This window comes from Mobula hypostoma, chromosome 10 (assembly GCF_963921235.1).
Source record: "Mobula hypostoma chromosome 10, sMobHyp1.1, whole genome shotgun sequence".
Taxonomy (NCBI): domain Eukaryota; kingdom Metazoa; phylum Chordata; class Chondrichthyes; order Myliobatiformes; family Myliobatidae; genus Mobula; species Mobula hypostoma.
In genome coordinates this window covers 134,763,719-134,789,418 of record NC_086106.1, presented here as the reverse complement: position 1 = coordinate 134,789,418, position 25,700 = coordinate 134,763,719, and the positions used below count along the sequence as shown (strand labels likewise).

The window sequence follows — 25,700 nt, the reverse complement described above, 5'->3', positions numbered from 1 at the left end:
GTTCCCTTACCAGGCAATGATGCAGCCAGTCAGGATGCTCTCAATTGTGCCCCTGTAGAAAGTTCTTAGGATTTGTGGGCCCATACCAAACTTCCTCAACCGTCTGAGGTGAAAGACGTGCTGTTGTGCTTTTTTCACCACATAGCTGGTGTGCATAGACCACGTAAGGTCCTTGATGATGTGGATGCTGAGGAACTTGAAGCTGTTTACCCTCTCAACCCCAGATCCACTGATGTCAATACGGGTTAGCTCGTCTCCATTCCTCCTGCAATCCTTTGATTTTGTGACATTGAGGGAGAGGTTGTTTTCTTGACACCACTGTGTCAGAGAGATGACTTCTTCCCTGTAGGTCACCTCGTTATTGTTTGAGATAAGGCCAATCAATGTAGTGTTGCCAGCAAATTTAATTAGCAGATTGGAGCTGTGGGTGGCGATACAGTCATGGGTATACAGGGAGTAAAGAAGGGGACTCAGTACTCAGTCCTGAGGGGCTCCTGTATTGAGAGTCAGAGGGTTGGAGGTGAGGGCGCCCACTCTTACAACCTGCTGGTGATCTGCAGGAAGTCCAGGATACAGCCCTCTAGTTCTGGATACTCCACCATAGGAAACATTCTTTCCACATCCACCTTATATAGTCTGTTCAACATTTGGTAGGTTTCAATGAGATCCCCCCACATTCTTCTAAATTCCAGTGAGTACAGACCCAAAGCAGCCAAACAGTCCTCATATGTCAAGTCCTTCATTCCCAGAATTGTCCCCGTGAACCTCCTCTGGACACTCTCCAATGACAACACGCCCTTTCTGAGATATGGGGCCCAAAACTGTTGACAATACTCCAAGTGCGACCTGACTAGTGTCTTATACAGACTCAGCGTTATCTCCTTGCTTTTATATTCTATTCTCCTTGAAATGAATGCAAACATTGCATTTGCAATTACCACAGACGTAACCTCTAAATTAACCTTCTGGGAGTCTTGCACAAGGAATCCTAAGTCCCTCTGCACCTCTGATGTTTGAACCTTCTCCCCATTTAGAACATCAGTCTGTACCATTGTTCCTTGTACCAGAATGCATGATTGTACATTTCCCAATACTGTATTCTATCTGCCACATTTTTGCACATTCTTCCAATTTGTCTAAGTCCTTCTGCAAATGCATTACTTCCTCAGCAGTACCTACCCCTCCACCTATCTTTGTATCATCTGCAAACTTTGTCACAAAGCTATCAATTCCATTATTTAAATCATTGACAAACAATATGAAAAGTAGCGGTCCCAATACAGACCCCTGAGGAGCACCACTAGTCACCAGCAGCTAACCAGAAAAGGCTCCTTTTATTCCCACTTGTTGCTGCCTGCCTGTCTGGCATTCCACTATCCATGCCAGTATCTTTCCTGTAATGCCATGGGAATTTGTATTGTTAAGCAGTTTCGCGTGTGGCACCTTATCAGAATGCCTTCTGAAAATCCAAGTACATGACATCGACCGTCTCTCCTTTATTCATCCTGTTTGTTACTTCCTTGGAGAACTCTTAACAGATTTGTCAGGCAAGATTTTCCTTTACAGAAACCATGCTAACTTTGACTTATTTTATCATCAGTCTCCAAGTACCTTGAAACCTCATCATTAATAGACTCCAACACTTTCCCAACCACTGAGGTTAGGCTAACTGGCCTATAATTTCCTTCCTTTTGCCTTCCTCCCTTCTTTAACAATGGAATGACATTTGCAATCTTCCAGCCCTTCGGAACCATGCCAGAATCAAGTGATTCTTAAAAGATCATGACCAATGCAACTGTCATCTCTTCAGTAACCTCCCTCAGGACTCTGAAATGTAGTGCATCTGGTCCAGGTGACTTATCCACCTCAACACCTTTGAGTTTGCCTTGTACTTTTTCCTTTGTAATAGCAATGGCACTCACTCCTGCTCCCTGACACTCACAGACCTCTGGCACATTGCTAGTGCCTTCCACAGTGAAGACTGAGGCAAAGTACCCATTAAGTTCATCTGTGTTTTCTTTGTCACCCACTACTACCTCACCAGCATCATGTTCCAGTGGTCCAGTATCAACTCTTTATATAACTGAAAAAAACTTCTGGTATCCTGCTTTATATTATTGGCTAGTCTGCCCTCATATTTAATCTTTTCCCTTCTTTTGGCTTTTTTAGTTGCCTCTTGTTGGATTTTAAAAGCTTCCAAATCATCTAACTTCCCACTCACTTTTGCTACCTTATATGCCCTTTCTTTGGCTTTTATGCAGTCCTTAACTTCCCTTGTCAGCCACGGTTGCCTACCCCTGCCATTTGAAAACTTGTTCCTCTGTGGGACAATCCTGCGCCTTGTGAATTATTTCCAGAAACCTCAGCCATTTCTGCTCTGCTGTCATCCCTGCCAGTATCCTCATTGTGATTAGTTTAACGTTTTACAGTACCATCTGTAAGATTCAGAATTAATTTATTACCAAAGAATGCATAAATTATACAGCCTTGAGATTTGTTTGCTCACAGGTAGCCACACAGCAAGAAATCCAAAAGAACCAAATTAAAGAAAAAAAAACCAACACCCGATGCGCAAGAGAAAGAAAAAGTAAATACAAATCATGCGAACAATTGAAGCGAACAACAGCATTTTGAACCAAAATTGAGTCCTCCGATCCAAAACCAGAGCAGCCCAAAGCCTCACTTATCAATTCATCCTATTAGCAGGCATGGAGCACAGCAGCTGGGGCAGTCTTCATAGCCTCAGCATCATGGATAATGAGTGAAATCAGGGTTCAATTCCTGCCGCTGTCTATAAGAAGCTTGTATGTTCTCCCTGTGATCACTTGGGTTTCCTCCCACATTCCAAAGAGATACAGTTAAGGTTTGTGAGTTCTGAGCATGTTGTGTTGTCGTGGAAGCATGGTAACTTTCACGGTTCTGCGAAAGCACGATCACAGGTAGACTGGATGGTGAAGAAGGCTTTTGGCATTCTGGCCTTCATCAGTCAGGGCAGTGACTACAGGAGTCAGGGTGTTATGCTGCAATTGTACAAGACATTGATCAGTCCCTCTGTTCTACAACTCTCTCCTGTACCCTACTCTTCTGCTCTCATTTGTCTTTCCAAAATGCAACACTTACCCAAATTAAATTCCATTTGCTATTCCTCAGTCCACTTAAACCCAGCGGATCAGGTCTCTCTCTGTAAATCTCATTAACCATTCTCACTGGTCTTGAGGATCCAAGCACAGATTTGGTCTCTGCTTTGCAGCAGTTTGTAGTCAATTCAGTCTGCCTCAAGTTCAGTTAACCACACATGAACAGTCAAATGAAACAGCCTTCCTTCGGGGCCAAGGTGCGAAAAAGATAGTCATTAAAAAAAATAACCCCGGCATGGCCTTTTGATTGATGGTGTAAGGGATGCTGTCCTGGTGCGGCTAGCCTTCCCCTGAGTGAACACTGGAGGGCAGCACTGACTGAGAGGCGACTGAGATTGTGTGTGCCACCATTTTACTAAGATCACCCACAGACGCTGCTCCATGCTGGACTTTTCCAGCATTACCCTTGCAGATTCTTCATTTTGTTTATACTTCAGAACAATTAGCTGCACCAAAAAACCTTCAACACCCTCTCTCAGCTGACACTGTTCCGCATCATCCATTTGGTCTTGGTCTCCATGCTAGCACAAATATTCTTTGTTTATACTCTCTGTAATTTAACTTACTTAGCTATTACAAAAGGTCAACACACACAAAATGCTAGGGAGATCAGAATCAGGTTAAATATCACTGGTATATGTTGTGAAATTTGTTGTTTTATGGCAGCAGTGCATTGCATAACATAACTATAAATTATAATAAGTATACATAAAAAATTAAACAAGTAATGCAAAGAGAGAGAGAAAAAAAGGTACAGTGGTAGTATTCATGGATTCATTGCCCATTCAGAAATCTGATGGCGGAGAGGAAGAAGCTGTTCCTGAAATGTTGAGTGTGCGCCTTCAAGCTCCTGTACCTCCTCCTTGATGGTAGCAATGAGAAGAGGGCAAGATCTGGTGATGGGAGTCCTTAACGATGGACACTGCCTTTCTGAGGCATCGCTCCTTGAAGATATCTTGGATGCCACTGAGGCTAGTGCCCATGATGGAGCTGACTGAATTCACAACTTTCCGCAGCTTTTTCTGATCCTGTGCGTGGTTTCTCCATACCAGAAGGTTAGGCAACCATTTAGAATGCTCTCTATGGTATACTTATAGAAATTTGTGAGTGTCTTTGGTGACATACTAATTCTCCTCAAACTCCTGATGAAATATAGCCGTGGCAGTGCCTTCATTGTAATTGCATCAATATGTTGGGCCCAGGATATTTCCTCAAAGATGTTGCCACCTAGGAACTTGAAATTGCTCATCTTTTCCATGTCTGATCTTTTGGTGTGTGTCCGCTTGACTTCCTCTTCCTGAAGTCCACAATCAGTTCCCTGGTCTTTCTGACATTGAGTGCAAGGCTGTTGCTGCGACTCCACTCAAGGCTGACCTATCTCACTCCTGAATACTTCCTCGCCACCATCTGAAATTCCACCAATAATAGTTGTGTTGTAAGCAAATTCATAGATGATATTTGAGCTGTGCCCAGCCACATGATCATGGGTGTAGAGAGAGTAGAGCAATGGGCTAAGCACACACCCTTGAGGAGCTCCAGTGTTGATTGTCACTGAGGAGGGGATGTTAATTCCAATCCACACAGACTATGGTCTCCTGGTGAGGAAGTCAAAGATCCAGTTGCAGATGGAGGTTCAGAGGCTCAGGTTTTGGAACTTGTTGATTAGAACTGAGGGTATGATTGCATTGAACATTGAGCTGCAGTCAATAAACAGCAGCCTGACATAGGTATTACACCAGGTAATCCAAGGCTGATGGAGAGTCAGTGAGATTCAAAGATTCAAGATTCAAAAAACTTTATTGTCATTCTAACCATACATCAGCTCTGCAGGGCAGAATGAGACAGCGTTCCTCAGGGGCAGTGCAATCATAACATAACAAATGCAACACTAAATAATAAACATAACAATACATAGTAAAACACAACAGCCACATGTCAGTTATATCAGTTATAAGTGTCCAGTGCAAGTTAAAAGTGTCCAAAGCAGAGTCAGGTGGAGCAGCTATTTAGCAGTCTGACTGCCTGTGGGAGGAAGCTGTTTAGTAGCCTTGTGGTTTTAGTTTTGATGCTCCTGTAACGTTTGCCTGATGGCAGAAGAACAAACAGTTCATGGCGAGGGTGTGAGGGGTCTTTAATGATGTACCGTGTCTTCTGGAGGCATCGACTCTGAAAGAGGTCTCGGACAGAAGGTAGGGAGACCCCAATAACCTTCTCTGCTCCCCTAACCACCCTCTGCAAGGCTTTTTTTGTCGACAGCACTGCAGCTGGAGTACCAGGTTGTGATGCAAAAAGTCAGCACACTCTCAACCACGCCTCTGTAGAATGTAGTTAAGATGTTAGTGGGGAGTGATGCTTGTTTAAGCTTCCTCAGAAAGTGCAATCTCTGCTGGGCCCGTTTCACAAACCCAGTGGTGTTCCTGGACCAGGTGAAATTGTCCGAGATCTGCAGCCCAAGGAACTTGATGTTTTCCACTCTCTCCACTGTGGAGCCACTGATGCTGAGGGGTGTGTGCTCAGGTTGAGACCGTCTGAAATCGACGATCATCTCCTTGGTTTTGGTGACATTAAGCATCAAGTTGTTATCCCTGCACCAGCTCTCTAGGCGTTTGACCTCCTCCCTGTACATAGTTTCATCATATTTTTTGGCATCCACTGTAGACCTATTGTGTGAGAAGCAAATTGCAGTGGGTTCAGGTCCTTGCTTGGATAGGAGTTGATTCCAGCCACGATCAACCTCTCAAAGCATTTCATCACAGTAGATGTGAGTACAGCAGGTCAGGCAAAATCTACGGAGAGGAGTAAACAGTCAATGTTTCGGCCAGGACTCTTCATCAGGAATGGAAAGAAAGGGGGCAGAAGCCACAAGTACAAAAGGTCACACACTTGAAATGTTAACTGTTTCTTGTTCCACTCCAGCATTTTCTACTTTTAATGGCACCTGGAGGAGTCTGGTCGGGCTCTGCAACAAATCAATTCCACTGCCTGCTTGGCTAAAATCAGATAGCACGACACGATCCAGTTTCAGATCAGATAGCACTATGCAATCCAGTTTGTAGGTTTGAATGCACTCAGGTCTCTTTTATAAAGGATTCAGCACCACTCAGTGCAAAGCACAGCGTAACTATGAAACATTTGTTTCCAAGTGCTCCTTGGTTCTTCCAGTGATGTCATTCCCAGCTGTTTCCTGAAACGTCTTGCGATGGAAAATGCAGTAATCACAATAAGTATGCGAATCTATAACTATGGACAATGCAACAAGCACAACAGATTCTCGTCATAAGCACAACAGATTCTGCAGATGCTGGAAATCTAGAGCAACACACAGAAAATGCCGGAGGAACTCATCAAGTTAGGCAGCATCCATGGAAATTAATAATCGGTCAATGCTTTGGGCTGAGACCTTCATCAGGATTGGAAAGGAAGAGGGAAGATGCCAGAATAGAGTGGGGGGGGGGAGGGGAAGGAGGACAAGCTAGGTGAGAGGTGAAGCCAGGTGCTTTCTAGTCAGCCAGCTCTTCAGCATGAATCCAAAATACATTTGCTAATGTACAGAAGCCTGAAGTTAACAATAAACAGATGTTTGATAAATCTGGGGAAGAGGTTTGAGTGCAACTTACCTCTCAGCTTCCGCTAACTGTAGCCTCTCCTGTTCTTCACGCTCCTTTTGCTCACGAGCCAGGCGCCTGTTCTCAGCCAGGATTTTGACAGCCTCTTCAGCAGATGTGGTCCCTGCTATAGCATTAGTAGAAAGATGATAGAGTGGCATATCAAATATTACTAAGCCATAAACCTGTTTATAATGTGAATAGTACAAAACTAATTGTTGTTAAAACACATTTAGATGAAGAATTTCCAACCTGAAATATTAACTGTGTTAAAGTGTGTATAGCCAAATTTCACCAATTGTCCATTTCTCATTGAGGTAAATATAAAGTAGGAAAGGCTCAGCTATTTACAATATACATTAATGATTTAGATGGAGGGACTAAAAGTAACATTAGCAAATTTGCAGATGACACAAAGCTGGGTGGCAGTGTGAAATGTGAGGAGGATGTTATGAGAATGCAGGGTGACTTGGACAGGCTGGGTGAGTGGGCAGATGCATGGCAGATGCAGTTTAATGTGGATAAATGTGAGGTTATCCACTTTGGTAGCAAGAACAGGAAGGCAGATTACTATCTGAATGGTGTCAAGTTAGGAAAAGGGTTAGTACAATGAGATCTAGGTGTCCTTGTTCATCAGTCACTGAAAGTAAGCATGTAGGTACAGCAGGCAGTGAAGAAAGCTAATGGCATGCTGGCCTTCATAACAAGGGGAATTGAGTATAGGAGCAAAGAGGTCCTTCTGCAGTTGTACAGGGCCCTGGTGAGACCACACTTGGAGTATTGTGTACAGTTTTGGTCTCCAAATTTGAGGAGGGACATTCTAGCTATTGAGGAAGTGCAGCGTAGGTTCACGAGGTCAATTCCCAGGATGGAGGGACTGTCATATAGAAACATAGAAACATAGAAAATAGGTGCAGGAGTAGGCCATTCGGCCCTTCGAGCCTGCACCGCCATTTATTATGATCATGGCTGATCATCCAACTCAGAACCCAGCCTTCCCTCCATACCCCGTGACCCCTGTAGCCACAAGGGCCATATCTAACTTCCTTTTAAACATAGCTAATGAACTGGCCTCAACAGTTTGCTGTGGCAGAGAATTCCACAGATTCACCACTCTCTGTGTGAAGAAGTTTTTCCTAACCTCGGTCCTAAAAGGCTTCCCCTCTATCCTCAAACTGTGACCCCTCGTTCTAGACCTCCCCAACATCGGGAACAATCTTCCCGCATCTAGCCTGTCCAATCCCTTTAGGATCTTATACGTTTCAATCAGATCCCCCCTCAATCTTCTAAATTCCAACGAGTACAAGCCCAGTTCATCCAGTCTTTCTTCATATGAAAGACCTGCCATCCCAGGAATCAATCTGGTGAACCTTCTTTGTACTCCCTCTATGGCAAGGATGTCTTTCCTCAGATTAGGGGACCAAAACTGCACACAATACTCCAGGTGTGGTCTCACCAAGGCCCTGTACAACTGCAGTAGTACCTCCCTATGTTGAAAGATTAGAGTGACTGGGCTTGTATACACTGGAATTTAGAAGGATGAGAGGGGATCTGATTGAAACATATAAGGTTATTAAGGGATTGGACACGCTAGAGGCAGGAAACAAGTTCCCGATGTTGGGGGAGTCCAGAACCAGAGGCCACAATTTGAGAATAAGGGGTAGGCCATTTAGAACAGAGTTGAGGAAAAACTTTTTCACAGAGGGTTGTGGTTCTATGCAATGCTCTGCCTCAGAAGGCAGTGGAGGCCAATTCTCTGGATTCTTTCAGAAAAGAGTTAGATAGAGCTCTTAAAGATAGTGGAGTGAAGGGATATGGGGAGAAGGCAGGAAAGGGGTACTGATTGTGGATGATCAGCCATGATCACAGTGAATGGTGGTGCTGGCTCGAAGGGCTGAATGGCCTACTCCTGCACCTATTATCTATTGTCTATAAATCCCTGATTTACCTCGTTACTGTGACTAACAAACTAAATCAGGAATAATTTTATATCTGAGTGGGAGACAAAATTGTGGCCCTAAATTTACTTTCTGTTTGGCACTTCACAGAAATAATCTCTAACTATATTGATTAATTAATTTATTGCAAAATCAAAATATCACTGAAACATTGGTGACAATTGTGGGTGCCACAGTAGCACAGAATTTGGCATGATGCTATTTGAGAGCTTGGTGCTCAATCCCGACGCCCTCTGCAAGGAGCCTGCAGGTCCTCCCATGGAATGTGAGGGCTTTCTCTGGGCGCTCTGCTTTCCTTCTACGGTCCAAAGACGTACTGGTTAGTGTTTATCAGAACTAAAACGTGTATTGTCATTGGAGAGAGTCCTGAGGAGGTTCACAAGCATGATTCCCGTAATGAAGATGTTAACATCCAAGGAGCATTTGGCAGCTTTGGGTGTGTACTCACTGGAATTTAGGAGAATGCAGGAGGATTACATTGAAACCTATCGAATGTTGAAGGGACTAGAAAAGGTGGATGTGAAGAGGATTCTTCCTGTGGTGGGGGTATCTGAAACTAGAAGGCACAGCCTCAAAACTGAGGGACAACCCTTTAGAACGGAGGTAAGGAGAAATTTTTTTAGCCAGAGATTAATAAATCTGTGGAATGCTCTGCCACAGACTGTGGTGGAGGCCAAGTCCATGCGTATATTTAAGACAGAAGTTGATTGTTTCCTGATTGGTCAGGGCATCAAAGGATATGGTGAGAAGGCAGGTGTATGGGGTTACGTGGGATCTGGGATCAGCCATGATGGAATGGTGGAGCAGACTCGATGGGCTGAATGGCTCCTGTGTCTTTATAGTCGTTAAGGCAGCTCACCCTGCTCTTCTTGGGCAATGGTATAATTCGTGCCCTTTTGAAGCAGTTGGGAACTTTCAACTGCAGCAATGAGAAATTGAAAATGTTTTTGAACAGCCCCGCCAAGTGGTTCGCACAGGTTTTCAGAGTCATACCAGGTACCCTATGGGGGTCTGTTATCTTACGAGGGTTCATTCTCTTGAAAGAGAGCCTGACTGACGTTGGCCTCTGAGACAGAGATCACAAGGTCAACGGGTGCTAAAGGGATCCTCATAGCTGTAGATTTATTCTTTCAAAGCGAGCATAAAAGGTGTTGAGCTTTTCTGGGAATAAAGCGTCAACGCTATTCATTATATTGGGTTGCTTTGTAGGAAATAAAGTCCTGCAAACCCTGCAAAAGTTGGCATGCATCCAATGTTGCTTCCAATAACCTTGCTCGGAATTGTTCCTTAGCGCTTGAAATAGCCCTCTGGAAGTCCTACCTGGTTTTCTTCTACAGACCTGGGTCGACAGACTTGAATGCCATAGCTCTAGCTCTCAGAAGACTATGAACCTCCTGGTTCATCCACGACTTCTGATTTGGGTATGTATGTAAGTTTTCGTAGGCAAACACTCATCCACACGGGCTTTAATAAAGTTGGTAACAACTGTAGCGTAATCATTCAGACTCAAAGATGAATCCTTGAACAAAGTCCAGTTCTCCCATTCGAAGCAGTCTTGTAGGCGCTCCTGTGCTTCCCTTGTCCATACCTTCTTGGTCCTCACTAATGATGCTGCAGTCTTCAGTCTCTGCCTGTTCTCGGAGTAGTGTACAGCTAGGTGATCAGACTTTCCAAAGTGTGAGCGTGGGATAGCACAGCAAGCGATCTTGAAGCTGGTATAACAGTGGTCCAGTGTGTTGGTTCCTCTGGTACAAGTGACTTGTTAGTAATAATCATTTAGATATTTTTTCAAGCTGGCCTGGTAAAAAAAAAACTCTAAAATGATGGAAAAGGCATCAGGATGTGCTGTTTCATGCCTATTTATCACATTGCTCAGTTTGTCTAGATCCCGCTTAACATTGGCCTGTGGTTGGGTATACACTGCTACCACAATAATTGCTGAAATCTCCAAAGGCAGGTAAAATGGACGACACTTGAACCAGACAGGGATAGCATTACCATGTTTGAATAGCACAAGGAATTGATCATGAAGCACGCCTCCTCTGGCTTTCAGTATGTTGATTAGTAAATTGTCCCGTGATTAGGCTAGGGTTAAATTGAGGGTTCCTGGGCTGCATTTTGTGCTATATCTCAATAAAAGAATTTTGAGATTCATACACTTTTTTAAATTAACAGATTCAATTGTGACCTTAATATAGTTTAGATCAATTAGTGATGATGAAATGACCTGCATTTTTAAAATATTTGAGCCTTGCATTTAGTTTAGTTCTGTGATATGCAGCTTGGTTTTGGCCGGACCTTGGGTGGGGATGGAATACTCGTTGTTGTGAAATTTACTGGTTCTCTACTTGTAATTCTCTGCTGGAGTATAGGTTCTATTTTAGAGTTTGGAGAATTCTGTGCTTATGTCATTCCTTAGTTTTTGCTCTAAATAATAGATTTGAAGGGGTATTTACTGAACTGTAAGTAGAATCTTGGAGAAAATAAGAAGTTCCAGTGAAAGATTATTTACTTTCAAGCAGCATAGCCCAGGACAATAGACGATAGGTGCAGGAGTAGGCCATTCAGCCCTTCGAGCCAGCACCGCCATTCACTGTGATCATGGCTGATCATCCGCAATCAGTATCCAGTTCCTGCCTTATCCCCATAACCTTTGATTCCGCTATCTTTAAGAGCTCTATCCATTTCTTTCTTGAAAGCATCCAGAGACTTGGCCTCCACAGCCTTCTGCAGCAGAGCATTCCATATATCCACCACTCTCTGGGTGAAAAAGTTTTTCCTCAACTCCGTTCTAAATGGCCTACCCCTTATTCTTAAACTGTGACCTCTGGTTCTGGACTCACCCATCATCGGGAACATGCTTCCTGCCTCTAGTGTGTCCAATCCCTTAATAATCTTATATGTTTCAATAAGATCCCCTCTCAGCCTTCTAAATTCCAGTGTATACAAGCCCAGTCGCTCCAATCTTTCGACATATGACAGTCCCGCCATCCTGGGAATTAACCTTGTGAACCTATGCTGCACTCCCTCAATAGCAAGAATGTCCTTCCTCAAATTTGGAGATCAAAACTGCACACGGTACTCCAGGTGTGGTCTCACCAGGGCCCTGTACAGCTGCAGAAGGACCTCTTTGCTCTTATACTCAATTCCCCTTGTTATGAAGGCCAGCATGCCATTAGCTTTCTTCACTGCCTGCTGTACTTGCATGCTTGCTTTCATTGACTGATGTACAAGAACACCTAGATCTCGTTGTGCTTCCTCTTTTCCTAACTTGACTCCATTGAGAAAATAATCTGCCTTCCCGTTCTTACCACCAAAATGGATAACCTCACATTTATCCACATTAAACTGCATCTGCCCACTCACCCAACCTGTCCAAGTCACCCTGCATTCTCATAAGATCCTCCTCACATTTCACACTGCCACCCAGCTTTGTGTCATCGGCAAATTTGCTAATGTTACTTTTAATTCCCTCATCTAAATCATTAATATATATTGTAAACAGGATGGGGAACAATATAGAATCCAGCAAAGGTGAATAAAAAGATTAAGAGGAAATAAAGAAAAAATGGTCGGGGAGCATAAACACCAAATAGAAAAATTTCAGAATGGTGGAGTTTATATTTGTTCGATGTCGCATTTAATATTAAGCATTTTGGCCAGTTTGTAATTATCATTTAAACAAGGAAAACTGCACAGATGTTTATAACACATCCTCAGTTTAAAATTTAACAATTTTCACTGCAGTCTTTAACCTTATTCATCAGTGAATTGAACAAGGGGCTTTACCATCACCATCTATTCAGTGCACACATCCCTAATGTGCAAATGCCAATCATTGCTGGAACATCAGCAGATCTACTCCTGGATCTTAGGCAAGTATGGAGCAGGTCTCCAGAGAGATCTGGACACCAGTGAATTTAAATTTGGTTCTTAACCTAGCAGAGAAGTTTGCCTGACAAATAGTACCACCATGATTTAGGCTTCAAGCTGTGTGCGGGTGCTGGAGAGAAGACTTGTGTTGATGCAAGGCACTGAGCTTGATTGAACTGATCCTTCATATTAGCAGATGCATGAATGGGCTGGAGGAAAAAATGAAGCAAAAAAAGGCTTAAGAGATTTCAGTACAGGATGTTGGAATGGTTTTACCTGGAGAGAAAATTACATTTCATTTGCAAAAACAGCATGTGGAAGCAGATTCAACAGAAATTTTCCAAGAGATAAATGTAAGAGAAAAATCAGTAACTGACAGGACGGTGAGGAGGAGCTCTGAGTGCTGTCAGTGATAATAAACCTGATTCTGAAGCTGGACCTCACTGGTAGCTCTCCAACTACGGCACCGTCATCATTGGGTTGAATACCACTTCACTACCTAAGAACCACTGATCCTTGAGTTCACCCCACCATGCAGTATGGCCTCGAGTACACCCCACCATGGAGTACCACCTCCAGTACATGTTCAGCACAGCACTGTGGGCCGAAGGGCCTGTATTGTACCGTAGGTTTTTAATGTTTATTTGAACACCTCATGGAGTACGGCTTCGAGTACACCCCACCACGGGATATGCCTCGAGTACACCTCACTGTGGAATACGACCGCGAGTTCACTCCACCACAAAGTACAGCCTCGAGTACACTCCACCATGGAGTACTGCCTCGAGTATTGTGGAGTATTGTGTACAGTTTTGGTCTCCAAATTTGAGGAAGGACACTCTTGCTATTGAGGGGGTGCAGCGGAGGTTCATGAGGTTAATTCCCAGGATGGTGGGACTGTCATATGTTGAAAGATTGGAGCGACTGGGCTTGTATACACTGGAATTAGAAGGATGAGAGGGTATCTGACTGAAACATATAAGATTATTAAGGGATTGGACACGCTAGAGGCAGGAAACATGTTTCCGATGTTGGGGGAGTCCAGAACCAGAGGCCACAGTTTAAGAATAAGGGGTAGGCCATTTAGAACGGAGTTGAGGAAAAACTTTTTCACCCAGAGAGTTGTGGATCTGTGGAATGCTCTGCCTCAGAAGGCAGTGGAGGCCAATTCTCTGGATGCTTTCAAGAAAGAGTTAGATAGAGCTCTTAATGATAGCGGAGTGAAGGGATATGGGGAGAAGGCAGGAACGGGGTACTGATTGTGGATGATCAGCCATGATCACAGTGAATGGCAGTGCTGGCTCGAAGGGCCGAATGGCCTACTCCTGCACCTATTGTCTATTGAGTACACCCGACCACGGAGTACTCCCCGGGGTACGGCCTCGAGGACACCCCACCCCGGGGTACGACCTCGAGGACACCCCACCGGGTACGGCCTCGAGGACACCCCACCCCGGGGTACGGCCTCGAAGACACCCCACCCCGGGGTACAGCCTCGAAGACACCCCACCCCGGGGTACGGCCTCGAGTACGCCCCACCACGGAATACGGCCTCCAGTACACCCCACCACGGAGTACGGCCTCGAGTACGCCCCACCATGGGACATGGTTTCGAGTACATCTCACGGGATATGACCTCAAGTACACCCAGCACTGAATAAGATCATGGCTGATTCTTACTGCTTCAAACTCTTTCCTTAGTGTTGGAACAATCGACCCGTTTTGTTCTGACCACCTCCGTGTGAACATACACAGCTCTCAGCTGTACTGAGTGAATCTCAAGAAGGTGCTCTCAGGCCTGATTTGGCAGTGCTAGTGGCTTTAAGGGGATTTGGATGAGATGACACAGCAATCTGCTTCCCATAAGACATAGGAGCAGAATTAGGCCATTCAACCCATCGAGTCTGCTCTGCCATTCCATCATTGCTAATTTATTACGTCTCCCCATTCTCTTGCCTTCTTTCCATAACATTCATTCACAAGGATAATTGAAGGAGTGTTTGGTGGTTCTGGGTCTGCATTCACTGGAATTTAGAGGGATGAAGGATGAGAAGGGAATCTCATTGACACCTTTTGAATGTTGAAAGGCCTAGACAGATGTGGAAAGAATGTTTCCCATGGTGGGGGAAGTCTAGGACAAGAGGGCACAGCCTCAGGATAGACGGGTGTCTATTTAAACAGAGATGCGGGGAAATTTCTTTAGCCAGAGGGTGGTGAATTTGTGGACTTTATTACCTCAGGCAGCTGTGGAGGCCAGGTCGTTGGGTGTATTTAAGACAGATATTGATAGGTTCTTCATTGTCCATGGCATCAAAGGCTATTAGGAGAAGGTCGGGGAGTGGGGCTGAGGAGGGGATAAAAGGATCAGCCATGTTTGAATGGTGGACCAGACTTGATCGGCCAAATAACCTAATTCTGCTTCTATATCTTACGGTCTTATGCCTTAACTAATCAGGAACCTAATCTACTTCAACAGAAGGACCATTCTGTTGATCCTTCCCATGTTCCAGGTATACCTCATGTACTGAGTACTGACAGCCTTGCTTTCACATGTCCGAGTCTCATAGGTTAGAATTCCCTTAATTCTCCCTCCCTTAACACACACCTAAAGATACTCCGTTAAACAACCTTTTGGTCCTCTGTAGCATGGTATCAAATTTTGTGTGATTATGTTCAAGGAATCTAGGAGATTCCCATGAAGGAGGTAGGCAGCACCTCTTCAGGTCAAACTTAGGACACATGTAGGAGAATATCTGCTAATTTGTTTCAAAGCTCAACTGGTTGCATCTTTTGGGTGTCACTGTAGTGTAATGGTCAGTGTCAGAGACCTGGGTTCACCACCACCGCTATCTGCAAGAAGTTTGTATGTTCTCCCCGTGGGTTTCCTCCCACATTCCAAAGACGTACCGGTTCGCAGGTTAACTGGTCAAGAGCACAATTCAACGGTGCGGCCTCACTGAGGCAGAAAGGCCTGCTACAGTGCTGTGTCTCGATAAATAAATGATCTGATCGGGCAGTACCTGGCTTCTGCTCAGAATCTTTGGACTTGCTCGATGATGTTGAAGAGTCTTTTTCTGCAACGCTAACTTCCAATTTTTGCTTTGGTTTCGCTTCCTTCTCCGGTTTCTTTTTGGTTGCGGATGTAGACGGAGGTCGGTGAACAGGTAGAGGTCGATGGACAGATGTGGGGGACGGAGGATGCTGTCTGAATGTGCTGGGAGGAGGAGGATAGTTCTTTGGACTTGATCTGGCATTGAAATAAAATCAGAGGTTAATGAAGAATACCACAGACACATGTTCATAAAGATTCATCATTGTATCATAGAATAAACCAACAGCAGCTTTTCCAAAACTATTTGAGATTTATGTTTATAAAACTTGAAATGAACCACATTAATGTTATAGGGCATTATTTGGATCAGTAAATTTGTGGATGACACCAAGATTGGGGGTGTAGTAGATGGTGAGGAAGACTAGTAAAGCTTGTAGCTGGAAAAATGACCTCATAAAGAGAGCTTTCGGCACATTGGCCTTCATTAATTGAAGTACTGAGTACAGGAGTTGGGATGTTATGCTGAAGTTGTATAAGATACTGGTGAGGCCTAATTTGGAGTATTGGGTGCAGTTTTGTTCACCTACCTACTTTATATTTTATTGTCGCCAAACAATTGATACTAGAACGTACAATCATCATAGCGATATCTGCATACCTACAATCTTTCCTGTAGGTATCATAGCGATACCTACAGGAAAGATGTAAATGAGCTTGAAAGAGTAGAGAGAAAATTGACAAGGATGTTGCCAGGACTCGGAGACCTGAGTTATAGGGAACAATTAAATAGGTTAGGATTTTATTCCCTGGAGTGTAGGAGAATGAGGGGAGATTTGACTGAGGAATACAAAATTATGAGGGGCCGAGATAGGGTAAATGCAATCAGGCTTTTTCCATTGAGGTTGAGAGAGACCAGAACTAGCGTTCATGGGTTAAGGGTGAAAGATGAAATGTTTAAGGGGAACATGAGGAGGAACTTCATGAGAGTGTGGAACAAGCTGTCAGTGGAAGTGGTGGATGCAGGTTCAATTTCAACGTTTAAGAAAAATTTAGATAGGGACGTGGTTGGGAGGGGTATCGAGGGCTATGGACCGAATGCAGATCAATGGGACTGGGCAGATTAATATCTCTGCAAGGACTAGATAGGTCAAAGGGCCTGTTTCTGTGCTGTAGTGTTTTATGACTCTATGGCTTGCTATTCAGCACATCAAGTCTATCCTTGCTAGAAAAGCAGCACTTTAGATTACTCCCAACATTCCAGTATAATATGAAGAGTACTTACTTGACCATTGATGGTGAAGTTGATCTCTTCATTACTGAGTTTGATGGTGAAGAGGGTCTCCGAGCTGCTGGATTTGATGGTGATGGGGGTCGCCTTGTGGCTGTACTCGGTGATGGAGGTCTCCTTGTGCTTGTATTTGGTGAAGAGGGTCTCCGAGCTCCTGAATTTGACGGTGATGGGGGTCGCCTTGTGCCTGTACTTGGTGATGGGGGTCTCTTGGTGCCTGGGTTTGATGGCGATGGGGGTCTCTTTGCTATATTTGGGGATGGAGACCGTCTACGGCTTGCTGCCACAGGAGATGAAGGGCGCTTTCCTTTGATTTGCTTCTGTTCATTTAAAACAAAACACATCCCTCATTATCTCACATAAACAACTCCCTTCACCCCATCAGCCACACACTAAATCAGGAAGACAAGCTCACTGGGAAATGTTGTTCACTTGACCTTGTTGATTCAGAGCTCTGGTTGCATTCTGAGCCTGTGATCTTTACACAGAAAATGACTTGTCGGTTTAGTGTTGGGGAAGCCCCTTTCATCCAATCCACTCATTAGCCAACCTCAACAATAAGCTTGGGTGAACTCAGCACACTGGGGAAATACCGGGCTCGGTGGGTACGACATGCCCATCTCACACAGCAGGCTCGGGTCTGCAGCCTCCATGACATACTAGCCGAGTTTACTGTAAGTGCAATAGACAGAACAGCACAGCAGGGCAGCTGGCTCTTCAGCCCACCATGTCTGTGTTAGCCAACTAATCCCACCTGCCTAATATGTATAACCCTCCATTACATGTGCCTGTTGAAATGTGCTATTACATCTGCTCCCACCACCTGGCCTGGCAGCACCTTCTAATCACCTACCACTGTATTAAAATAACCTGCCTCACAAACATTCTCTGAACTTTCCTGCTTTCACCATAAAGGTATGTTCTTTAGTATTTGACAATTCTGTACTGTGAAAACGACCATGTATGCCTTTCATAAATTTAAGTACATCTATTGGGTCTCCCTCCGGTCCCCAACACTCCAGAGACAACGATCCAAGTTTGTCCAACCTCTCATTGCACCTCGTGCCCTCTAATCCAGGCAGCATCCTGGTAAATCTCTTCTGCACCTCCTGCAACCTTCCCGTACAATGAGGTGACCACACCTGTACACATTGCCCTGAATCTAGCCAAACCAAAGTTTTACATAAACAGAAAAAACAGAATGAACTAGAAGCAGGAGTTGGCCATCTGGTCTGTCGAGCTTGCTCCGCCAGTAAATAAGATCATGGCTGATATGGCTGCGGATTTAGCTCCACCTGTTTTTTCCCCAGAACCCTTAATTCCACTGCTATGCCAAAATGTATCTAACTGTGTCTTAAATACATGTAACGAGGTAACCTCTTCAGCTTCCCTGGGCAGGGAATTCTACAGATTCACCACTCTCTGGGTAAAGCAGTTTAGAAACATAAAAAACCGACAGCACAATACAGGACGTTTGGCCCACAAAGCTGTGCCGAACATGTCCTTACCTTAGAAAATACCTAGGGTTACCCATAGCCCTTTATTTTTCTGAGCTCCATATACCTGTCCAGGAGCCTCTTAAAAGACCCTATCGTCACCAATGAGAGGGAACTCGATGATGGTGAGGACAATATGAGTGAGGTTGATGTTCTGGAGCATGTTGATATTAAGGGAGAGGAGGTGTTGGGAGTTGTTAAAATACATTAGGACGGATAAGTCCCCGGGGCCTGACAGAATATTCCCCAGGCTGCTCTACGAGGTGAGGGAAGAGATTGCTGAGCCTCTGGCTAGGATCTTTATGTCCTCGTTGTCCACAGGAATGGTACCGGAGGATTGGAGGGAGGCGAATGTTGTCCCCTTGTTCAAAAAAGGTAGTAGGGATAGTCCAGGTAATTATAGACCAATAAGCCTTACGTCTGTGGTGGGAAAGCTGTTGGAAAAGATTCTTAGAGATAGGATCTATGGGCATTTAGAGAATCATGGTCTGATCAGGGACAGTCAGCTTGGCTTTGTGAAGGGCAGATCGTGTCTAACAAGCCTGATAGAGTTCCTTGAGGAGATAACCAGGCATATAGATGAGGGTAGTGCAGTGGATGTGATCTACATAGATTTTAGTAAGGCATTTGACAAGGTTCCACACAGTAGGCTTATTCAGAAAGTCAGAAGGCATGGGATCCAGGGAAGTTTGGCCAGGTGGATTCAGAATTGGCTTGCCTGCAGACAGCAGAGGGTTGTGGTGGAGGGAATACATTCGGATTGGAGGGTTGTGACTATTGGTGTCCCACAAGGATCGGTTCTGGGACCTCTACTTTTCATGATTTTTATTAACGACCTGGATGTGGGGGTAGAAGGGTGGGTTGGCAACTTTGCAGACGACACAAAGGTTGGTGGTGTTGTAGATAGTGTAGAGGATTGTCAAAGATTGCAGAGAGACATTGATAGGATGCAGAAGTGGGCTGAGAAGTGGCAGATGGAGTTCAACCCGGAGAAGTGTGAGATGGTACACTTTGGAAGGACAAACTCCAAGGCAGAGTACAAAGTAAATGGCAGGATACTTGGTAGTGTGGAGGAGCAGGGGGATCTCGGGGTACATGTCCCACAGATCCCTGAAAGTTGCCTCACAGGTAGATAGGGTAGTTAAGAAAGCTTATGGTGTGTTAGCTTTCATAAGTCGAGGGATAGAGTTTAAGAGTCATGAGGTAATGATGCAGCTCTATAAAACTCTGGTTAGGCCACACTTGGAGTACTGTGTCCAGTTCTGGTCACCTCACAATAGGAAGGATGTCGAAGTATTGGAAAGGGTACAGAGGAGATTTACCAGGATGCTGCCTGGTTTAGAGAGTATGCATTATGATCAGAGATTAAGGGAGCTAGGGCTTTACTCTTTGGAGAGAAGGAGGATGAGAAGAGACATGATAGAGGTGTACAAGATATTAAGAGGAACAGATAGAGTGGATAGCCAGCGCCTCTTCCCCAGGGCACCACTGCTCAATACAAGAGGACATGGCTTTAAGATAAGGGGTGGGAAGTTCAAGGGGGATATTAGAGGAAGGTTTTTTACTCAGAGAGTGGTTGGTGCGTGAAATACACTGCCTGAGTCAGTGGGGGAGGCAGATACACCAGTGAAATTTAAGAGACTACTAGACAGGTATATGGAGGAATTTAAGGTGGGGGGTTATATGGGTTATATGTTGGTCAAGTGGTTAAGGCTTTTGTCTAGTGATCTCAAGGTCGCTAGTTCGAGCCTCAGCTGAGGCAGCGTGTTTGTGTCCTTGAGCAAGGCACTTAATCACACATTGCTCTAGTGTCTGTGCGAGGAGTGGTGCCCCGCACAGACTTCCAATCTACCCCTTGTGAGGCATGAAAATGTCCGATGCAGGCCTCTCATGGTCTGAGTCGACGTCCCCCCCCCCCCCGCTATATGGAAGGCAGGGTTTGAGGGTTGTACAACATTGTGGGCCGAAGGGCCTGTACTATGCTGTACTATTCTATGTTCTATGTATCCGCCTCCACCACCGTCACCAGCAGTACTCACCACTCTCTGTGTTAAAAACTTACCACTGACATCTACTCTGTACCTACTTCCAAGCATCTTAAAACTGTGCCCTCTCGTGCGAGCCATTTCAACCCTGGGAAAAAGCCTCTGACTATCCACACGATCAATGGCTCTCATATCTTATACACCTCGATCAGGTCACCTCTCATCCTCCGTCGCTCCAAGGAAAAAAGGCTGAGTTCACTCAACCTATTCTCATAAGGCATACTCCCCAATCCAGGCAACATCCTTGTAAATCTCCTGTGCACCCTTTCTATGGTTTCCACATCCTTCCTGCAGTGAGGTGACCAGAACTGAGCACGGTACTCCAAGTGAGGTCTGTCCAGGGTCCTATTTAACTGTAACATTACCTCTCGGCTCTTGAACTCAATCTCATGGCTGATGAAGGCCAATGCACCGTATACCTTCTTAATCACACAGTCAACCTGCGCAGCAGCTTTGAGTGTCCTATGTAATCGGACCCCAAGATCCCCCTGATCCTCCACACTGCCAAGAGTCTTACCATTAATACTATATTCTGCCATCATATTTGACCTACCAAAATGAACCACCTCATACTTCGGATGCTGTTCATAGACTTCAGTTCAGCATTCAACACAATCATTCCTCAGAAACTGATTGGAAAGCTGAGCCTACTGGGCCTGAACACCTCCCTCTGCAAATGGATCCTAGACTTCCTGACTGGGAGACCTCAAGACAGTCTGGATTGGAAGCAGCATCTCCAACACCATCACACTGAGCACGGGGGTCCCTCAGGGCTGTGTGCTCAGGCCACTGTTGTTCACTCTGCTGACCCACGACTGTGCAGCAATACACAGCTCGAACCACATCATCAAGTTTGCCAATGACACGACTGTGGTGGGTCTCATCAGCAAGAACGATGAGTCAGCATACAGAGAGGAGGTGCAGTGGCTAACGGACTGGTGCAGAGCCAACAACCTGTCTCTGAATGTGAACAAAACAAAAGAGATGGTTGTTGACTTCAGGAGGACATGGACGAACACTCTCCACTGAACGTTGACGACTTCTCTGTAGAGATCGTTAAGAGCACCAAATTTCTGGGTGTTCACCTGGCGGAGAATCTCACCTGGTCCCGCAACACCAGCTCCAAAACAAAGAAAGCCCAGCAGTGTCTCTACTTTCTGCGAAGGCTGAGAGAAGTCCATCTCCCACCCCCCATCCCCACCACATTCTACAGAGGTTGTGTTGAGAGCATCCTGAGAAGCTGCATCACTGCCTGGTTCGGAAATTGCACAATCTCGGATCGCAAGACCCTGCAGTAGATAGTGAGGTCAGCTGAGATCATTGGGGTCTCTCTTCCCACCATTACAGACATTCACACCACACGCTGCATCCGTAAAGCAAACAGCATTATGAAGGACTCCAAGCACCCCTCATACAAACTCTTCTCCGTCCTGCCATCTGGCAAAAGGCACCAAAGTATATGAGCCCTCACGACCAGACTATGTAAGAGTTTTTTCCCCCAGGCCATCAGACTCCTCAATACCCAGAGCCTGGACTGACACCAACCTACAGCCCTCTACTGTGCCTATTGTCTTGTTTATTATTTATTGTAATGCCTGCACTGTTTTGTGCACCTTATGCAGTCCTGGGTAGGTCTACAGTCTAGTGTAGTTTTGTGTTGTTTTACGTAGTTCAGTGTAGTTTTTGTATTGTTCATGTAGCACCATGGTCCTGAAAAACATTGTCTCATTTTTACTGTGTACTGTACCAGCAGTTATGGTCGAAATGACAATAAAAAGTGACTTGACTTGACACGACACTTATCTGGGTTGAACTCCATCTGCCACTTCTCAGCCCAGTTTTGCATCCTATCAATGTCCCGCTGTAACCTCTGATAGCTCTCCACATTACCCACAACACCCACAACCTTTGTGTCATCAGCAAATTTACTAACCCATCCCTCCACTTCCGCATCCAGGTCATTTATAAAAATCACGAAGAGCAGGGGTCCCAGAACAGATCCCTGAAGCACACCACTGGTCACCGACCTCCATGCAGAATATGATGCCTCTACAACCACTCTCTGCCTTCTGTGGGCAAGCCCGTTCTGGATCCACAAAGCAATGTTCCCTTGGATCCCATGCCTCCTTACTTTCTCAATAAGCCTTGCATGGTGTACCTTGTCAAATGCCTTGCTGAAATCCATATACACTACATCTACTGCTCTACCTTCATCAATGTGTTTAGTCACATCCTTGAAAATTTCGATCAGGCTCGTAAGGCACGACCTGCCTTTCACAAAGGCATACTGACTATTCCTAATCATATTATGCCTCTCCAAATGTACAAAAATTTGTGGGCAGAACTGAAAAAGCATGTGCGAGCAAGGAGACCTACAAACTTGTCTCAGTTACACCAGTTCTGTATGGAGGAATGGAACAAAATTCCAGCAACTTACTGTGAGAAGCTTGTGGAAGGCTACCCGAAACTTTTGACCCAAGTTAAACAATTTAAAGGCAATGCTACCAAATTCTAACAAAGTGTATGTAAACTTCTGACCCACTGGGAAAGTGATGAAAGAAATAAAAGCTGAAATAAATCATTCTCTCTACTATTATTCTGACATTTCACGTTCTTAAAATAAAGTAGTGATCCTAACTGACCTAAGACAGGATTAAATGTCAGGAATTGCCAAAAACCGAGTTTAAATGTATTTGGCTAAGGTGTAAGTAAACTTCTGACTTCAACTGTACCTTATAGAATGCCTTGGAGTTTTCCTTAATCCTGTCCACCAAGGCCTTCTCATGGCCCCTTCTGGCTCTCCTAATTTCATTCTTAAGCTCCTTCCTGCTTGCCTTATAATCTTCTAGATTTCTATCATTACCTAGTTTTTTGAACTTTTCGTAAGCTCTTCTTTTCTCCTTGACTAGATTTACAACAGCCTTTGTACACTACGGTTCCTGTACCCTACCATCCTTTCCGTCTCATTGGAACGTACCTATGCAGAACTCCGCGCAAATATCCCCTGAACATTTGCCACATTCCTTCCGTACATTTCCCTGAGAACATCAGTTCCCAACTTATGCTTCCAAGTTCCTGTCTGATAGATTCATATTTCCCCCTCCTCCAATTAAGCACTTTCCTAACTTGTCTGTTCCTATCCCTGTCCAATGCTATGGTAAAGGAGATAGAATTGTGATCACTATTTCCAAAATGCTCTCCCACCGAGAGATCTAACACATGACCAGTTTCATTTCCCAATAATAGATCAAGTACAGCCTCTCCTCTTGTTGGCTTATCTATATATTGTGTCAAGAAACTTCCTGAACACACCTAACAAACTCCACCCCATCTAAACCCTTGCTCTAGGGACATGCCAATCGCAATTTGGGAAAGTAAAATCTCCCACCACGACAACCCCATTATTATTACACCTTTCCAGAATCTATCTCCTTTTCTGCTCCTCGATGTCCCTGTTACTATTGGGTAGTATATGAAAAAACACCCAGTAGAGTTATTGACCCCTTCCTGTTCCTAACCTCCACCCACAAAGACTCTTAGACAATTCCTCCATGTCTTCCTCTTTTTCTATCTCTGATCAACAGTGCTACACCCCCACCTCTTTTGCCTCCCTCCCTGTCCTTTCTGAAACAGCATCCGGACCTGCCTCTTGGTTTTTTTTTGCACTACCTTACTTTGCCTTTTCTATTTTCTATTTATGATTCATAATTTAAAGTCGATGTTTCAGGCTGATCCCCTTCATCAGGACTAGAGATAAAATATTAGAAATTAGAGTAAGGAGAGGAGGAAGAAGTACATGGTAAGAGGTGATGGATGAAATGGGGGGAGGGTGAAGAAAAGAGCTGGGAAATTGATAAGTGAAAGAGATAAAGCGCTGGAGAAGGGGGAAGGCCAGGGAAAAGGGCAAGGGTGAGGAGCACCAGAGGGAGGTGATGGGTAGGGTAAGGAGATAAAGTGAGAGGGGAAAATGGTGAAAGAGAGTGGGGGGCGGGGGGCCATTACAGTAGTTCGAGAAATTGATGTTAACACAATCTGTAACACAGGTTGGTAGCCTCCAACCTGATGGCATTAACACTGATTTCTTGAACTTCCAGTAATGGCCTTCACCACTCCCACTTCCCTCTCTTTTCCCAATCCCATTGCATATTGAAGTCACCCATTACAAATCTGTCATTACCCTTACTACATGTCTTTTAGTCATAGTCACAGTCATACTTTATTGATCCTGGGGGAAATTGGTTTTCGTTACAGTTGCACCATAAATAATAAATAGTAATAGAAATAGTAATAGTAATACTACTATTAGTAAATAGTTAATAGTCATGGAAATAATAAAAAGTAATAGAAAAATAGTAATAAATAGTTAAATACTAATATGTAAATTATGCCAGTAAATTATGAAATAAGTCCAGGACCAGCCTATCGGCTCAGGGTGTCTGACCCTCCAAGGGAGGAGTTGTAAAGTTTGATGGCCACAGGCAGGAATGACTTCCTATGACGCTCTGTGTTGCATCTCGGTGGAATGAGTCTCTGGCTGAATGTACTTCTGTGCCCACCCAGTACATTATGTAGTGGATGGGAGACATTGACCAAGATGGCATGCAACTTAGACAGCATCCTCTTTTCAGACACCACCGTGAGAGAGTCCAGTTCCATCCCCACAACATCACTGGCTTTACGAATGAGTTTGTTGATTCTGTTGGTGTCTGCTACCCTCAGCCTGCTGCCCCAGCACACAACAGCAAACATGATAGCACTGGCCACCACAGACTCGTAGAACATCCTCAGCATTTTCCAGCTCCCTTTGAAATCTCAACCCCCACATCTTGGCTACTATTTGGAGACCTATATATGATTCTCATAATGGTCTTCTTACATTTGCAATTCCTTAGCCCTGTCCACAATGATTCACTTTCTGACCCTATGTCACCTCGATCTAATGGTTTGATTTCATTTTTTTTAAACTGACAGAGCCACGCGGCCCCTCTGCCTCCCTGCCTATCTTTCGATACAATGTGTATCTTTGGACATTAAGCTCCTAGCTATAATCTTTCAGTCATGATTCTGTGATGCCTACATCATACCTGCCAATCTGCAACTGTGCTGCAAGTTCATCTACCTTATTCTGTATAACTGTGCACTTTCAGATACACACCTTCAGTTCTGTATTCACCCTTTTCAATTTTATCGCACCATGCTCAACATTCTTATTCCCAACTTTGTCTGAGGTCTTACCAACATCTGTC

General features: G+C 44.6%; 1 protein-coding gene across 7 annotated transcripts in view; it reads right to left on the bottom strand.

The window, feature by feature from the left end:
• Nucleotides 1-25,700, bottom strand: part of map7d3 (MAP7 domain containing 3) — a 168,576-nt gene that overhangs the window by 34,384 nt on the left and 108,492 nt on the right. For all 7 annotated transcript variants that reach the window (XM_063061181.1, XM_063061182.1, XM_063061186.1 and 4 more), the window contains 3 exons: nucleotides 16,908-17,233; nucleotides 15,594-15,820; nucleotides 6,755-6,869 (listed from right to left, as the gene is read on the bottom strand). In XM_063061181.1, coding sequence (XP_062917251.1) covers nucleotides 6,755-6,869; nucleotides 15,594-15,820; nucleotides 16,908-17,233 — 668 coding nt within the window. The remainder of the gene's footprint in view (nucleotides 1-6,754; nucleotides 6,870-15,593; nucleotides 15,821-16,907; nucleotides 17,234-25,700) is intronic.